We start from the raw sequence: 19,283 nt of genomic DNA, 5'->3' as shown, positions 1-19,283 counted from the left end.
ATGCATCAACATTTGAAACTACAGTGAAACCTCGATGCATCGTTTTCGGCGGGGGTGGGAAATAAAAACGATGAATGCGGGAAAACGATAGATGCGGGAAAGCATTAAAAATTTAAAAAAAAAACAATGTTTCTCTTTCAAAGTTACTTCTTTTTACCAAAAACGTCTTTAATGGACAACTGGTTTGTCGAAACTTTACGTTTTAGACCAAACAGAGCACTTTCCACGTTCAAAATGTTTTCCTCGTCACGTTCACTAATATTAAGCGCATAAAAGAACGACTTCACTTTCGCCAATGCAGCGTGTGCTTCGGCAAAACTCGGCAAAGCTTCGGGCTCGCATTCGTCGTCTTCCTCTTCCTCACCGCTCCAAACCCCTTTGCGGACAATAACAGGAAGAATGGAAATACTATTACTGCCGAACTCAACGAAACGTAGCTGTAGAAGACACGATATGAACCAGAAGAATGAAAAGTGCCGCCAACCTTTCCTTTGTACTTGTTATAAAAGCATTTGTGAAGAAATTCACACTGCACATGCCATCTGGCATCGCTGGAATGAAATATGAGTGCACCCTAATTAAAATCGTAAAATTTCTGACAATGCGCGCCGCCATTCTCTCCAACTATCACCCCTGCACCGCTGACCCTCATTCCAAAAGAATGTGCTGGTTGGGCGACATAACAGGTTACCGCTACTGTGTATTCCAAAAACATTATGCATCTTTCGGTATTAATTTATCTCAAAACCCAGCATTTTAAATTCTCAGAAACGATCATTGCGGGAAAATTGTGGGCCGGGACTAAGATTTTTGAACGATCGATGCGATAAAACGATAGTTCGAGGAACGATAGAAGCGGGAAAATGTAACATTATTTTATATGGGATGTATTCGGGACCGAACAAAACGGACGATGCATCCGGGAAAACGATAGTTCCGGGAACGATGGATAGAGGTTTCACTGTATAACAAAAATTACACACTACATACTACATCAGACTTGACACCTGTAGCCGACAATAAAAATATGCAATGATAAAACATTTCATGTGAATAACAAATTTCAGACAATTTATTCATATCAAGATGTATTATTTTGGAATATTAATTAATTTGCCACTACGATAATTTCAGTTACCTAATACTAAGATTAGTGACATCTGAATTCAGATGCCACCGACTAAAAATTAAATTATACTTCACGACACAAATATATCTTCATCATGTTCCCTATTTCACACAGAGGTTTCGGCAATTTACATAACAAGCATGGGCCATGGATAAATGAATATGTACAGTATTCTTCAAAGACATAAGTCAAAAATGGGAGTTATGGAGTATGCACTGAAACTGCTTGCATAATCAAAATCAGGCTGTAGCTTAAATAAGGTTATCATCAGGTTATTGGCACAGGCAGAAGATAAAGTGTCACAGTTTCCAAAATATTCACAACCTCGATAATGTCAAGAGATATTTCAAATGATAGCTGTAGGTAATTCTTGCAAAAATGTCAAGATTCCAAACTTTTAGTTGGTATGTAAAATACCATGTCATTTGCTAAAATGTAACATCCATTACTTCCTGGGTTACAATTACTACTTGTAGACACAGAATCATCCCAAGCTGGATTATGATACTGCCAATGCAGTATGCTAGACTGCATTACTTAGAAAATAAATGTATGAGGCGCGTCCACAAAGTAAGTTTCCCACTCGTCCCACAGCTAGCAAACCTTATATTGCGCGAAGCGACTGTGCGTACGTGATAGAGCAATGACGTAGCATGGCGCATGCACTAACGGCACTTCCCGCGTTCTCACAGTAGCATCGTTGCAGCTGTTGAAGATGGAGGTTCTTATTCCAGCTCCCGCCGACTGTGAAGTGCGGTCAGTGATAACGCTAGGCCGCACACGGCTCGACGGACAGCAAGTCTCCTGCAGGAGTTCAGCTGGGAGGTGTTTAATCATTCACCCTACAGCCCGGACCTCGCTCTCAGTGATTTCCATCTTTTCCTACACCTCAAGAAATTCCTGTCCGGTCAGCGTCAGCGTCAGCGTTTTGAGAATGACAGAGAGGCGGAGATGGTTGTCACATAGTGGTTCCAATCCCAGGCGGCAGACTTCTACGACACAGGTATTCAAAAGTTGGTCCCACGGTATGTCTCAATTCCAGTGGCGAATATGTTGAAAAATAGCTGGACACTTGCTGTATCTGTTGCAATAAATATTTCCATGAAATTGTGTTTTGTTTCTGTAAACGGCCCCAGGGAAACTTACTTTGTGGACGAGCCTCGTATTCCACTAGAGCAGACTAAAATCAGGGAATGCATGCTACTACGCAATTCAGAATGTTTGTCTTCCCATTTTTTACAAATGCAATAAGACTGCTTGCACTTATAACCAACAGAAGAAGATTTAAGTGACACAGTTTCACTCAGACAGCAGCAGTGATAATACAGCAATCATGTTGGCTAGTAAGTATGCAGAAGCCAAGACTGTAGGGTCAGGGAATGACAACCCTGAAGTATAACAACTTCCTACATATTTTTAACTTTCATACCAAATATATTCAGATAACCACCTGATTCTTGCGATAGTCTTGCTGACTTAAGCGTAATATCCGATAACACAATCGGAAGATGTATTTGTATGCGGCGTGACGAGGGTCACCAAGTTCTTCAATCCTAAGGAAAGGGCCTTCCCCTTCAACAGATTCAAGAAATGGAGCTTGAAGTATCTTGAATAACTGCTTCAATATGTACTGTTCCCTGAGCAGTTTCTGGCGATCACGATTTGGGTTTGACACCATCAGATCTAAAGCTTCTGATTTGTTTTGTTCATTTTCTTGCCCAGCAATAAAATACACAATATCCTGCAGCAAACTTGTCACGGCTCTGTTAACACAAAGCATAAAATGTACCTCATGTGATAACAGCATCTCAAAACTAATGTATCCATGTCATGTAAAGATAGATAAAACATACTTTTTACTCACACTAATAAAAACTGACTCTTATGCACAATCATATGCTATACATAACCTCAAATCTGCCCTATCTGCTGAAAATGAAAAACATGCTTAATGATTTTAAAGGTGTCATATCAAAATAATAATAACAATCTTATGAAGACTCAGAGTACACATTTCTTACGAGGGGCAGTCAAAAAGTTCCCAGAATTGTGGTATAGCACTGTAATGGTAGGACATATGGCAACGCTTACGTAATCACCTTCAAAGTAGGACCCTTGCACACACACACACACACACACACACTTGCTCCATCGATCCTGCCATTGTTGGAAGCACCGGCGGAAGGCTTCGTTTGGAATATTCCAGAGTTTGGCCATCGCATTCAATTTGATGTCCTCCATGGTTGTGAAACGCGTCCCCTTGAGGCCCATTTTCAGAGTAGGGAACAGCCAGAAATCACTTGGAGCGAGATCCGGAGAGTATGGTGGTTGGGTGATGACGGGAATGCTTTTCTCGGCGAGGAATTTCTGCACAACCAGCGATGTGTCGAATGTGACGGCTGAACTCCGGAAGATTCCAAACGAAGCCTTCCACCGGTGCTTCCAACAATGGCAGGATCGATGGAGCAAGTGTGTGTGTGCACAAGGGTCCTACTTTGAAGGTGATTAGATAAGCGTTGCCATATGTCCTACCATTACAGTAAAAATTAAATCCGTGGTGTAACAGCTCCAGAGAGCCAAAGCCGACTAGCCTGACTGCTGGCCTTATGTTCACATGCCTAAGCAGAGGTGAACGATCATCTAACCAGATATAGGATGACATGTGGTCAGCAAGACGAACCCCCAGCCATTGCTAGCTTTCCTGACCGGATTACGCTACTCATTGTAGCTCCCCAATTTCCTCACGATGCTGGGTTGGCACCGGTCCCATACACTGGTCGAAAGCTCATGAGAAAATTTCTTCTCCCCCGAGACTCGAACCAGCGCGCATTCCGTATCTCCGGTCCGAAGCATGATGCCTCAGACCGCGCGGCTACGGCGCGGGACCCTACCATTACAGTGCTACACCACAATTCCAGGAACTTTTTGACTGCCCTACATATATCTACATACCATTTACATTACTGCGTATAAAATCTCTCTTCAGCTGTACCTACTATGTGGGGTAGTTTTCAAATACATGATAAATAAAACACAAAATGTACCACTTAGAATACAATCAAACAACACAATCAGGTAATGCAGCACATAAATTAAATCAGAAGCAGGTCCACACCCATCAAAAACAATCCCCTATAACACTCAAGTCAAAGTTACCCCGGTTGGTTGGCCAATGCTCATGTCAGCTACACAAAAGGTGTGAGCAGGGGCAAACATGATGTATTCACAATCAAACATGTTCGTTCTCAAACATTACTTCAAATAAAAATTATTTTCTGCTGTCTGTGAAGCATTTAGTAATGTGTGTCCTTCTGACATACTGAAAATGACAACAATACACTAAACAGGGTGATAATAAAGGCAGCAGTGGCCTCTCAAACAATGGCAAACTTCTACTAGATTACACAGTGCTAGAACCCAGAAGACAGCCATCTCCAGATTAGAGTTCCATAGTTTATCTTAAGATTTATAGAATTACAAACTTCTCATAGTAAACAAAACTGGTTAATTTTTATTCAAAACAATTAGCTTACCTCCTCTCATTATGTGAAATTGTTCCTTTTTCTAATTTTGATGATATAGAAGCAAGAACTTTACACGCATCATTTGCAAAGTCTAGGTCTCGTACTTCCATCGGCGAGACAGATATCAACGCAAAGGCTTCTTTGTCTTCTTTGATTGTGGCGCACCCAACCTAGATATGACACACCACCACCTTTACATATTTCACCTGTGTATGTTAATTAATCATCCTTTTCACAAAGAAAAGCATGGATGTGTACATGCAATTTGGCTTTAACCGAACTTAAAACAGCAATTACGAAAACAAGTTAACACACAACAAAATTCCACAGGAATTTTTCATTTAAAAGCAGAATTAACTGGCAGGACAAACAGCATGGCTGCCACCAAGGAGGATGGACTTCAATTGAGCTCCAGGATGAGGTTCTTTGTGAAAATGACTCTGAGCATGGGTTCTCAGTGGACGATTAATGTCTGGCAAGGAACTTGTATCTCCAGTCCCTGTTCAGGAGGTCAAGAAAGGACTGGTTCGCCCCTGCTCTGTAACCATCAATCCCAATGCAGAATTTCTGTGCCCTTAAGTATTAATGCTTGTGAGAAATGTGTAATAATAACATCAATCATTACACCTGATTCTGAATTCAGATTCAACGGTATTTCTGGATGTCAAGTATCGTCGTCCTACAGATGGTCACCGATATTCCCACAAAACACTGGCAACATAACCTATAAACGAAACAGTCCAAAAGACCACAGTCAACTACAGTCCCAAGATAAATACCACAATCAAACACTTTTTATTGATCTGTCATACAAAAATCTTATGATTCTTTTTTCCATTGAGGTTCCTTGGCTCTCAGGTGTCATCTTCATCCAAATCTTGTTTTTTCCAACATGTTTTCTACCTTTGTTTAAACCTCTGCTATCCTCATCATGTGATACGAAACTGTTTACAACTTATAGGTAATTAAGGCCATGGACAAATTTGATCTAATAAACAAAGTTCACAACACTGAACTCTGTAAACAAGACTGACTCACAGAATGATAATGCTCTCTATATCAATAGCGTAAATTATTTAGAAATAAATAACAAGTAAAAATGTTACAGTGTGTTGAAGAGGATGAGGGAGGAAGAATTAATTGTTTATCTCATGACATTATCCTGGCAAAAGACTGGAAGGGCTGTAAGCCCTGATGATGGAGGTACCATGAACCTCACAAATGTCAGTCTTCTTTAACAAGACTACACAGTGCTGTATCCCAGAAGGCTGTCATCTTGAACAAGTTATTTCTTTCGTAAAAGATATTCTCTCCGTATATCACATTTATTTCAACTCCTCCTCCTTTGTTTCCGGAACACGGATTCTACAAGTTAAATCTGCCCAACGAAGACGGCAAAGTTATCATTCAAGAGAGCCTGTCACACAAAATTCAAGCTTCTTAATTTAAAATCAAGCTGATGTGGAATTGCAAAATTACCTTTGACATAACTGGTTTCTCTTCATCCTTATCTATTGGTATAGAAGTACTGTGGACCCAAGTGTTCGTGCAAAGATGATGCAATCGAACGTACGAACTCTGTGGCACAAGAGAATCTCCTCTTGTGTGTGTTGTTGCATCAAGTTCAAAGAGAGATGCTATTTCATTTGAGTGTGGAACAGAAACCAAGTGATACACAGGTCCACCTGGAGGATCTGTAACAGCAAGAACAATTCATCAGCGTAACAACTCTGCAACATCACTGAAACAATGGAAAAATCAAAGGCTGACATAAAATTTCAAACAGAATACCACTATAAAACTCCATGAAGCAGATCCCTTCTTGAAAAGTTGACAGTTACTTCTGAACTTCTCTGAGGCTGTCACAATGAGTTTTAATTTCCTAAATCGGTACTTGTGGGTTATCGGGACACATCGCTTTAACAATAGGTTAGGTTAATGTGTGTGGATAACTGAACGAACTAACAGATAACAACAACCGAGTATATGGGTATACTGATACGCATGCGCAGTTTTCCGTCCAATCCAAGTCCAGATATTCGACTCTCCCGTTTTGTGTCCCGATAACCAACAAGTACCCCTGAATATTATCCATTGTTTTGATTTTCTTAAATGCAACATGTCGTAAATATTAGCCGTGGACGCACCGAGTTGCACTCACATAATGCAGGAGTCCCCCTCCCACAGATCGGCGGCGATATGCATAAAACGTATAGGGCTTATAACTATCCCCTGGACACACAAATGCTTGACTGCAGAGGATTGCAGTGTCTCCAACCTCTCTTAACATCTTCACTGGCATTGAATTTTCTTCTTGCTGTTCATATTGGCTTCTTTCGCTTCACGCGTCTTACAAATTAAGACACATTGCTGAAGACCCCATACAGACCAAACACACTTTACAAGGATTAGTGTCTACTAAGACAAGCGGAAGTAACAAGTCCTGAATATTTTATGTTGTGACCGACTCTACAGCACTTTCTTACCTCTAAGTTTTGACCGCATCTGGTCCAACGTTTCATCATCGTCAATCTCTGCAGCAAGATACTGACCCGTTGCCAGATGTTTGAAGCGAAACAATGAGTTCCAGTGACCAGCACCGCCCCTGCATGGATCATGCTGAACAACCTGCAGTACATTATACTCAGCATAACTGTCAAATTCACAATTTCACAATGGCAGAATATAGAAACATCAGTGTTCAAACAAGGACTGACGTCTCACGTAATAAAAATGAAAACACAAGCGTACAGAGGTGGACATGGAAATATGAGCAGCAAACTTTAGTGTCACTTTGTAAGACTTGAGGTTCTCACAGCGGTGAGTATGAAGATATCCGTCTTCTGGGTTATTGCGCTGTGTAGTCTGGTCGATGTTAACCAACGTTTCAGAGGGCAGCCCGAGAAATCTGCGGTTGCTGAACATCGCTTCAACATGGAACACCATATACAGCTAGAGGACACTTCTATCCTCTCCTCAAAAACTGGCTACATGGATCGCTTAATCAGGGGAGCCATCGAGATCGAACTACATCCCGATAACTTTAACAGGGAAGATGGACTTCACCTGAGCCGGTCCTGGAAGCCTCTTATTCACACACTTCGAGGACTCCGAGAGCGAGCAAGAGTGCGCCGCCAGAACCAACCAGACCACTAACTCGGCCCTTTTCAGGGCCCTGATCCATACAACTAAAATCACCTTTCTCTCTCTACTTTCTCTCCCTCTCCCACTCTCGCCCACGTGCTACCATTGGTCCACTCCCATACCTGCTCCCATTGGCTCGGGGCAGGCTACACCTTTCACTTCCCGGCCTATAAACCCAGCACCTCACACCCTTTTGGCTTATTCATCGCCCTGATGACGGAGGCAGTATGACCTCTGAAACGTTGGTTAACATCGACCAGACTACACAGCGCAACAACCCAGAAGACAGATATCTTTAGTGTTACTTCTCTTACACTTTACACAGCACACATTCCAACAAAACCGTTGTAGTGTAACTGAAGTTTGTCAAGCCACAAAATTCATATATCTTTATGCCACAAAATGTATGTTTCTTATGGATATACTGTTTAAAAAAATTACATTACCATTATAATTTTCTTCCATGAACAATGCCGCATATAAATATGATATTCATGAGAGAGGGTAAGAAATTTTCAAAATGCAAGGCTTGTTTAAATGAAACCTATTCAAGGACTGTTCTAGGCAGAACAGAGACTGTTAAAAGTAGCCCCAAGGGCACTGAAGGAGGCATCCCACTGACACACCAGCCAACTGATCTCCCCTAAAACAAAAACACCACTCTTGGCTGCTGCTGGTACCACTGCAGCCACCACAGTTTTGACATTAGTTAATTTGAAGGGTTGCAACCTGTTGTGTATTCAATAAAACTATTAATAATAAACTGTACACAAAACTTTATTCAGAAAGAAGCATTTTCTTGAGGGCGTTGCAACATTTGGAAGTCGCATAGTGACAGGTCCAGGCAGTATGGGGGTTAGGCCAACTTTATCCAGTACATGCCAGACTCTGACTTTCGAATATACAGATATGCCCCACGTGCGAAGAAGGCATCAGGGAAGCTTATCATTTGGCAACATGTGGGGCTTTGGAGAAAGGAGAGACTCGCTAAACTACACAGAACTTGCCAAAACAATACCGGCCTGCTCGTGAATTAATGGCCGGAAGGCAATTTAAAACCAGTGTTGGATAAAAAAAGTATGTGCTGGACACTGCAGGCCATATAGGGAAAGCAATGTCATGCAAATTAATGACACCCTTTGTGAGGCAATATCTGTACAATGTCTGCCATAATAAAATGATCAACATGAATTAAAGCATACTGTTTGCTGACTATGCCCTATGTTACATTATAAGGTATCTCTCAAGAGTTCTTATTTTTCTGGGAATACGTAGTGTAAAAATAGCAATGAAAAATAAGTGTGAAGGGAGAACAACAGAATATAATATTTCTATCTTTTAGATCGTTAAAAAACTGTGTATGTATAAAAATTAAAGTTCCTGAATCATGTGCAAGAAATACACAAAAACTATTCTATACAACACACAAGATTCTGTTTCATTTACATTGCCTCTGGTTCACAAATACATTCCTAATGAAGCCACTAGTGCATCCGATTTACCTCGACTTCCCACAATGCTTTGCTGCTGGTAGCTGATGTCGCTGATGTCCTTCCAGTTGTTCTTAAAAACACGTGCTGTTTCTTCTTGTATTCGTCCATGGTAAGGAATTTCTCCTGTTCTGCATGGAACAGGCGCACTACATCGCCACCCTTCAGAATTTCCTCTTGATTCTCTCGATGTTCCATGAACAGAGTCACTTTCCACGATGTACTGGAGTTAACGACATTCACCTGACAGCATACGAAGTCAGTGACGTGTATAAAGACAGGGTGGGTCACACTATCAACACAAGCTTATAAAATCAGCCGAACTCAGACACACTTGTCTATCGTAGTTCCAGCTGCATATATATCACATATTCTGTTCCTCCCACTGTGAAAGTAACTGCAGGGTGTTTATTGTTTTATCAGTTTTACTCAAGAAGACAAAACTCGTGGACCCTGTATTATTTCAGGTACAGAAACTGTGCAAAATTACTTTAGATTCTACTATTTATAAATGAGTGAAAGTTTATCAAATCAAAATGTGATTTTTTTCAATTCCATTTTTAAATTATTTGGTGCAAAATGTTAAAGAAATAAATACTTTCAACAATAAACATAAATATAATCATCATGAACGTTTCAGGTAATACAGAACTAAATATATAGCAATCCAAAAATCCAATTTTATGAACTCAGTGGTACCTAGAACACACTTCCCTACCAAAATTAGAAGACAAATTATCTTCACTACAAGACACAGATGGAAAAGCAGAATTCAAGCAAAAACTCTTCTCAACTTTGTGAGTGAACACCGCAACATACTTAAAAAGTCATAATTTAAATACAATATTAACATGTAACAGGAGACAGTTTATTACAAGTTTCAATCCAAAAATACAACTGCAATCTACTGGAACGTTAGGAACTTTCCGTGATGAGACAAAAATAATAACACGCTACTTCTTACATCATTTGACTCAACACACAGCTCATTAGCCAAAACAAATTCTCCAGCTGTAAAGAAATTGCAGGAATTGAAAGGCGTGATGTAAACACGTTAACAAAAATGTAAAGGAATACACACATCCATCTTTTAAAACAACCATAATGAAGAAAGGAGTTTCATGGCATTAATGTACAATTGCATACTGAGCAACTTACTTCTTTACAGCCAATATTATCAGAGAGCTCGTAATTCGCTGCCACGTGAAGTACTTGTTGGCCCGCATTAACTGGATTCATTATCACCTTGTCACCCACAACCACATTGTCTCCTGTGGCACGCAGCTTATAGAATGGCAGAATGTAGAACCATGACCCTTCATTTCCATTTGCATCCAGGTACACCCTCATAGCATTCTTTTCCAGAAGCGCTGGTAATCGTTTGTTCACTGTCAGGTACTTGTTTGACTTGAGGTGCAATAACTGCAATCAACGAAGTTCATACATTTGTAATCTTGGAATGCCTTAATCAAACATTACAACAGTAGGAGATGCTACATTAATTAAAATACCAAATTAAAGTTTCAAGAGTATTTTAGTTAATATTCATCAGATCAAAAAACGTTTTGGAAGAAGGGGACCAAGGGATGTATGGAATTGAAATTGAGGAAATAATAAAACAAGGAAGGAGACTCATAGGAGCCCGCAACCCAAATAGTATGGAACAAAAATATCACAAAAAGAACGAAAGAGAGAGTATATAAAATGATGGTAGAAAGCGTGGCTCTTTATGGAGCAGAAATTTGGCAACTCTCGGAACAAAAAAAAAAGTTGAGAACAAAGGAATTGGATTTCCTAAGAAGAGCGGCTGGAATATCCAGAAGAGAGAGAGTGAGAAGTGAAAGGATTAGAGAAATCATGAGGGTGGATCGAGATATAATTGAGGAGATACAGAAAAGACAACTGATTTGGTACGGACAAGTGCAAAGGATGGAGGAGGAAAGGTTACCAAAAAAGACTATGAAATGGCAACCAGAAGAGAGGAAGATCGAGACCAGGATGGAACGACGGAATTACAAGAACCATGATAGAGTGGAAACTACCTCCAGAAGGATGGGAAAATAGAGAAGAATGGAAGAAAATATTAGGCACCGGAAGACCGAAGTAACGGTCAAGAAACGGAAGAAGGAAGAAAAATTTAAAATTAATAACATAAGCATTTAAACTTTTGTACATTTCTCTGAAATGATGTTACCCCATAAGAAATTAAAAAACTGCATCTAAAATGGACAACACGGTTACACCATATTGGTGGAAATCTCTTGGTTTAAAATAATCAGCATAAACACTCCACACATAACATAAATTTCACTGACTACCACTGATACCCAAACTTGCAATAAAATATTTGGTGCAAACACATTCCCTGCGATTACACAAGTTCTTCTGCAATAATTCTGGCCTTTGTTACTGTAACTTGTGTAAATCCTTCAGTCTTCCTTGAGAATCTGATAGTAAATCAGTTAGTCCAAACATTTCCCACATTTTATGGAACTCAAGGGCACATAACTGGAAGTATCCTTAGATATACAAATATAAACCACACCCTAACACCTGTGAGTGAGTGAATGTAGTGAACGCCCATCCAATACATTTTGAACAGACCTCGTATGTTCTCTGGGATGATGTACCGCACTACATCCCAGCAGACACCTTCCCGATACACATCAGCATAATGACATCAAAACAAAATAATTGTGACATGCCATTATTTATTTACTTATGTACTTACTGTGCTTGGAGCCAGAATAGCTCAGTCAGTACAGTGACTAGCTACGGGATAGGTGACTGGGGTTCGATCCACAACAAGGATTTTTCCTCTAGCCTCTGCATCCAGACCAGCTCTGGGGCGCACCCAGCCTCCTAACCAATGGGTACAAGGGCCCTTTCTGGGGCGTAAAGCGTGGCCGGAGAGTGATGCTGACCACCCACCCCCATCTAGTGCCAGGTCAAGAATGAGTAGGAGCTATACCTCCTCTCCCCCAAGTGACCTACATGGCATGTAGTGGGACTGCTTTACTTTTGCTTTTTACTTACTTTGTAAATGCATAAGATAATCTTCTCATGAAGCCTTTAGAACCTGTAAAACCTATAAATCAAGGTAACAGCTTACCTGCACCACACTGCCATATTGAACAACTGAGCCAAGCAGTTTTTTGTTCTCACTGTCATTTTGTTTTTTCTCAATCTCCGCCGCATGCTGTAACAGAGACTTGGTTTGCTAAATGGCACTCATCACAAATTCATGAACACAACACCAGAAGGCATTATGCACAATAAAAAATGACACATAAGTACAGACATTGTAACATCTGCCTGACAGTATTTCTGCAAATATTAAAATGGCTACTGTAACTATTGAAACTTCAGAATTTTTATAATGATAAATTCCTTCACCATGAATATAAATTTGTCCGTGGCTGTACCACCGCACCCTGAAATGTTTCAAATGTATTTATTACTATGTGTTACAATGTAAAAACTTAATAAAGACATTCTATATGACATTTTGTTTGTATTAATTATTTTTTAACCATTAGATGGCACTATAATGTCAGGAAAGGAATTTTTTAAAAGCAGCTGCCACCTGCCTTGTCATAATGCCAGACTCTACCGTCTAAGACACACTGTCGCATAATTCAGGTCATCATTTGTAAAAAATCTCCATTTATTCTCTCTTAAAAGAAACACCACGTTACTTACATGGAGACGTTTTAATAAGACTGCATCTGTAGCTGAGCTTGCACTTTGTTTTGCAGCCTTCCAAAATTGCTTCTGCGCTGAGTAACGATTCATAGGACAGATCTTAAAGAGACAGTCTGCAATACATTTTGTACCATTAGGATTAAATAAGAGCAGCAGCAGCCTTAATCAAAACATTTACTTTGAGAATTTTCCACATCAGTACAAAGAACAAGATAATACTATATATTGATCACGATCATGATTCTGCATAAGGAACACATGATGCAAGCCAATACTCCAAGTAATAGTGTATTGATACCAAACATGTTATTAAAACAATTTCCTAATTTATTTAACAACACTGTGTCAAATTCAGATATTGTTTAGCATGAAATAAAATATTACAGGTCAATTACAAACTGTTTTGAAGATATTTAAACAGATGTGGCTGTGACTCGCTGGAATGTCCCTGAAAAATGCCACGTAAATGTAGAGTTAATTTCCTACGAGGCAGTTAACTCCCAGATGATAAACAAATACAAACATTTATTGATAGTTGTATTCAATATTATGTTAACATTTTATAAGATTTTCTCTGTAACTTCATCACTATCCATCAACAAATGTCATCATATTCTACCTGTCAAAACAAGAAAATTAAAATTAAATCCATGCTCTTTTTGTAAATATATGCAAGTCTGCTTGTTTCTGTACTACTGTTTATACATATTACATGAGAAACGACCTTAATACACACGTATATTTACTTACTTATATTTGTAAGACTTGAGGTTCTCACAGCGGTGAGTATGAAGATTTCTGTCTTCTGGGTTATTGCGCTGTGTAGTCTGGTCGATGTTAACCAACGTTTCAGAGGTCATACTGCCTCCGTCATCAGGGCGATGAATATGCCAATGGGGTGTGATACAAGTGTCCTCTAGCTAGAGGACACTTGTATCCTCTCCTCAAAAACCGGCTACATGGATCGGTTAATCAGGGAAGCCATCGAGATCGAACTACATCCCGATAACTTCACCTGAGCCGGTCCTGGAAGCCTCTTATTCACACACTCCGAGGACTCCGAGAGCGAGCAAGAGTGCGCCGCCAGAACCAACCAGACCACTAACTCGGCCCTTTTCAGGGCGCTTATCCATACAACCTAACTCACCTTTCTCTCTCTACTTTCTCTCCCACTCTCGCCCACGTGCTACCATTGGTCCACTCCCATACCTACTCCCATTGGCTCGGGGCAGGCTACACCTTTCACTTCCCTGCCTATAAATCCAGCTCCTCACACCCCATTGGCATATTCATCGCCCTGATGATGGAGGCAGTATGACCTCTGAAACGTTGGTTAACATCGACCAGACTACACAGCGCAATAACTCAGAAGACGGATATCTTACTTATATTTATTTTATTTGGTTGTGCAGTTAATACAGTAAGACCTTCCTATGTATACCAATGTTGTTGTTGTTTTTTTTTTGGGGGGGGGGATATGCAATTTTTTCCCCATACTTCCTCCAAACAATATAATACAACAAATTAAATATTACTGAACACGCTTACCTCGAAATTTTTTGGGTGGGTTGTTGAGATCGCCAGCCTCTGGACACACCACGCTTCGATCATCAACCAAACTGAAATGAGAAGTTATGAGATGCATGGTAATGTATATGGATATCTTGTGTACATATGTATGAAAAATACTCACCCCAAAGTACTAAGGAAGCCACAAACACTGCCTTCTGCATAGAGGGAGACGATGTCTCCCAAATGCAAGAAACTTGCAGACCCGATAATTTCTCCCATTTTCAGATCTTGAACTAAATCAAGCACAATGATACGTTATGCACTCGTCCTCCATTTTAGTACTTCGTCATCAAATCTTCATTACGTCCATCCTGAAATATATTTCAATTTCAAGTGTCATCCACACATTAAAACATACGTATAATCCTAAACATAAAATACTGCACTTAAACAATACAGTCTAAAATTTTAACCCATCCATTCATCATCTCTTAAATTATGAAAAATAACTTTTTCTGATAAAAATTAAATCACCAAGCTTAAATGCCTACAGTTGGACCAGTGAAGCAGAAGAATAATTCAGGAGACAAAATACCATTTGGATAATGATCTGTTAGTACAATACTTCACCTTGAATGACTATCACATTCTGTCTTAGCAAGTGTCTATAGAATACTTCTCGTATACCATATCCACAGGGCTAATAAAGTTACCACTCTGTTAATGTAAAATGTCCAAAAGAACGTTAGCATCACCTGCTGGCACTTTGTTTGAACATCTGTTTATGCATTCTGAAACAAATGCCAATGCAGACGTGTCTAATGTTTCATCAGACAGAAATTACTGAATTATTATAACCAATTACATTTATTATTAATATAAATATGTCATCAGGATATGAACATTATACTTATAAGGTAGGATAAAATTAATCCTAGTCAAAACAAACTGACAAACTCTACTTCCTTACAACCTAAATTTTCATACATATTCCCTAAAATTCATGTCAGATATCAAAAAATGACTGCCTGTGAACACAGTGTTTTCATTAACATAGGTGACATCAACAAACGAGATAAATACCATAAATTAATTTGGGTATTTGTGGGTTATCGGGACACATTGCTTTAAAAATAGGTTAGGTTAGGTTAATGTGTGTGGATAAATGACATATACTTGAAAAGTTATTATATTTTATTTCAATAAATGACAACTAACCTAACCTAACCTAACCTATTTTTAAAGCGATGTGTCCCGATAACCCACAAGTACCTTAATTTGCTATATCTGCATCAAAAGTGAGGGCCAAGTGATTCTTAAATAAAAACAAAAATCAAATCACAAACATGTTAACCATGGCTCATGACTGACCTTGATGTTATTTACTGAAGATGATTCAAGTGGTGATGTTTTACAACATCAAATAATATATGAAGATGATTATGAATAAGGAAATGAACTACCATCACAGCATTTCCAGCCTGGAGGGATAAGGAAGACCATACAATCCCTGCCAGGGCAGTTAGCTATATGGACAAAATTCAAACCATTCACATTGAGGTTTTCACAGCAGTGAGTCTGAAGATTGCTGTCTTCTGGGTTGTTGCGCAGTGTAGTATGGTAATGTTTACCAAAGTCTGTGATCCCTCCTGCCTCCGTCATCAGGACAATGCATCAGCCTGATGATGGAGGTAGCAAGGACCTCTGAAATGTCGGTAACCACCTACCAGACTACATGCCGCAACAACCCAGAAGACATGGATCTTCAGACTCAAACCAGGTTATGTCCAAAACATGGCAGCTGAGATGGTGACATGGCATACCCTTTCTGCTATGTTCGATCAATATGTTCGTTAGAATTTGAGGTTTTCATGGCGGAGAGTCTGGGTTGTAACACAATGTAATCTGGTAGAAGTTTACCAATGTTACATCATGAGGGAGATGTGTGACTCATCATCCTGACGATGGAGGCACTACAACCCAGAAGACAGTTATCTTACAATATGTTGGCTGTCACGTTTCCTAGTCCTAGTGGTACGATCTCAGAAATCCTCACTATATACATGTTTTATCTTCGCTGCTTTTTACTTTTGCCCAAGAATGTACTACCAGTCAAATCCAAGAGAACTGGAAAGGGATACAAATGAATGGTCTAATTCAGGACCTGATAATGTTAAATTGTTGTTCAATGATTAAAATACCATAAGAATGACACAAAAAAGTTTTTGCATGCAAAATTATTGGTTTAGAAATAAATACAAACACAATAACACCAAAATAATAAATAATAAATTCATTACATATTTGTTTCTGTTCAAATCTGAAACTGTTATCATCCTGTCCACTTTCAAAAATATTACAGATCAAGGTAAAGAAAACAATAATTCTGCCATCTCTTGTGTACACTTATAAAATGCAATTCTTACTCCGAGGGGAAATTGTAAATTATGAGTGATATCAGAGTTTCTCTCAGTAGTGCAGTTATCAGTTTTGGCCTTGTGCGCTGTACCTACAAGTTGACACACCAGTACAAATCAGAAGGCCAATAGTGTCATACACTGCGAGTATTTGAAAACCTAGCAAATCTACTCAAAAAATATCTGGACCTAAGATAGTGAGTAAGATGAATATATGACTCAGAAGTTCCAAACCAAGCAGTCATTGGAATTCTGTTACTTTTGTCATTGCAGTCGGTGTTTTGTTGGTACTGTACTTTGTTTACCAATAAATGGAAATGAATATTAATAAAGTAAATTTATATAAAAATGTTAAAAAGTGGTAGAAATATTGAGAAAAGGTAACTGACTGACTCTTCAGAACGTAGGAAAACGAAAAGAGAAAATGTGATTCATTCTGAAGAAAGTCTGCAGAGGGAACTGAAAAAAGCTCAGTGGTGAGCAAAAATATTAGGAGAAAAGGAATCTGCTCAGACATTTTGACTTACACTGCCAAAAAGACCCGACCTTTTTGAGCCAAAATAGTTACTACAAATCAGATCTGGGTCTTTCAGTATCACCCAGAAATAAAATTCCAAAATTCTCCAATGATACAAATCCATACTCTTCAAGACCAAAACAGTATTTCACTTTTTGGAATGAATATGGCAGGTTTTCATGGCGGAGAGTCTGGGTTGTAACACAATGTAATCTGGTAGAAGTTTACCAATGTTACATCATGAGGGAGATGTGTGACTCATCATCCTGACAAAGACCAAATCTATGGCTGGACAAATGGAGTTTGCATCATGACAATATGCCATTCCATACAGCACTCTTGGTAAAAACCATATGTCATCAAACAACAAGAATTGGAACATATACATAACATTTTCAATTGCTGAAACTAAGAATCCCACATACAGAATCCAATATGAATCAAGCAATGTGGATTTCCTCAGTCCCTTTGGCAAATGCTGGTTTAATACCCTAAATTTGGCAATACTGCATCCTTCCATATAATTTCCACTTCATTTAACATCTGATCAATCAATGCTATATGCTCTGAGCTACTGACAGCATCTTTAAATATAAACAAAAAAATAAAAATAATGATCTTGCTTTCTGTAACTGCATGTTGCCACATCCATGAGAAGGTAATAGAAAGATGGTTAATTAAGAAATTATCCACCTCTTTGGAATCCAAATGTTCAGTACAAAGTTGTAAGAAACTGCCACTGGTTCCTATCCTAAGTCAGATGAATCCATTTCACACCCTCATATGCCATTTATTTAAAGCCTGTTTTAATTTTACCCTCCCACTTACACCTACATCCTCCAAGTTGTCCCCTCCCTTCAAGTTTTCTGTCCACAAATTTGGCCAATTTTTCACCTCTCCCATGTGTGCTAAATAACCTACCCATCTTGACTTAATCTCTCTAATCATATTTGTTTATGGATAAAAATTATGAAGATCCTCACTGTACAATTTACTCAAATCTTCTGTTATTTCCTCCCTCTTGGGTTATAATATTCTACTCTACATCTGTTAGCAAATACCTTCAATCTGTGTTCTACCCTCAGACTTAAATGTATCTTCATCATTAAGGAGAGTATGCATTATACTTTTTCTCTACTTAGAAGTTATGAGTATTCATTGTATGCAGTCAACATAACCTCATCTGTCAACATAGAAAATTAAACGTCTTAATTCTATGGTTTAATACACTTGCACATAGATCTAAGGAATATCGGGACACTTTCAATTCTGCCAATAACAGCACAAAACGGCTTTTGACAGTAAACATGCCCTACCGCTGCACACTCCTAGTTAAGGAAGGCAATTGCTCGACGAATCTATGGCACTTTTGCAGAAGTCTTCGTACTTCCTAACACGCTGAATATTTTTAATGGACTTTTTCGAGGAATGCCATTTTCGTTGTGACAAAACTCACCGTGTTATTGTCCTGTAGAAACCAAAACGCTTCCACCAAGTTACTTTACACTTTTCCTGCAGACTGCCGGAACTTTAACATGTATTATGAAACGAACTTAATGATAGTTTCAGACTAATGCTAGCGAATTATTTCGTCACGTTGACAAAATATCACTTCATGCTACAGTTTAGTACTTGCACATACACTTCAAAGTATTGTAATCATGAACATGGACAGTTACCCACATATAATATAATGACAGAGATTTGAGATTTGAAAGATTGTGAACATTTTAAAAGCCTGAAATGAGCGCATCATTAATTATGGGTAGGTATAACCATAGATAACCAGAAAGGAACGTAGTCATGACCAACTTGGCAGCAGCAACAAAAATTTTCACAGCGTAG

At 39.0% G+C, this 19,283-nt stretch overlaps 1 protein-coding gene across 10 annotated transcripts in view; it reads right to left on the bottom strand.

Annotated features, from left to right (window-relative positions):
* Itpr (Inositol 1,4,5,-trisphosphate receptor) overlaps positions 1 to 19,259 on the bottom strand; it is a 100,302-nt gene extending 81,043 nt beyond the window's left edge. For 3 of the 10 annotated variants that reach the window (XM_087354566.1, XM_087354567.1, XM_087354565.1), the window contains exons 1-11: positions 18,895 to 19,251; positions 14,686 to 14,875; positions 14,541 to 14,611; positions 12,990 to 13,105; positions 12,400 to 12,486; positions 10,446 to 10,709; positions 9,300 to 9,530; positions 7,140 to 7,281; positions 6,133 to 6,347; positions 4,663 to 4,823; positions 2,580 to 2,892 (exon numbers count right to left, since the gene is read on the bottom strand). In XM_087354566.1, the coding sequence (XP_087210692.1) occupies positions 2,580 to 2,892; positions 4,663 to 4,823; positions 6,133 to 6,347; positions 7,140 to 7,281; positions 9,300 to 9,530; positions 10,446 to 10,709; positions 12,400 to 12,486; positions 12,990 to 13,105; positions 14,541 to 14,611; positions 14,686 to 14,783 (1,698 nt within the window). In that variant the 5' untranslated portion in view covers positions 14,784 to 14,875; positions 18,895 to 19,251. Of the gene's footprint in view, positions 1 to 2,579; positions 2,893 to 4,662; positions 4,824 to 6,132; positions 6,348 to 7,139; positions 7,282 to 9,299; positions 9,531 to 10,445; positions 10,710 to 12,399; positions 12,487 to 12,989; positions 13,106 to 14,540; positions 14,612 to 14,685; positions 14,876 to 18,894 lie in introns of all 10 variants that reach the window. The other 7 variants (XM_087354569.1, XM_087354572.1, XM_087354568.1 and 4 more) reach the window with 5 other exon arrangements.
* Between the last annotated feature and the right edge of the window lie 24 nt (positions 19,260 to 19,283).

The sequence above is a fragment of the Zootermopsis nevadensis genome, unplaced genomic scaffold (assembly GCF_977971745.1).
Source record: "Zootermopsis nevadensis isolate Lab colony 2312 unplaced genomic scaffold, Znev_1.0 Znev_ptg000023l, whole genome shotgun sequence".
Taxonomy (NCBI): domain Eukaryota; kingdom Metazoa; phylum Arthropoda; class Insecta; order Blattodea; family Termopsidae; genus Zootermopsis; species Zootermopsis nevadensis.
The sequence above is the reverse complement of the archived record's forward strand: the minus strand, read 5'-3'. Positions and strand labels throughout refer to the sequence as shown.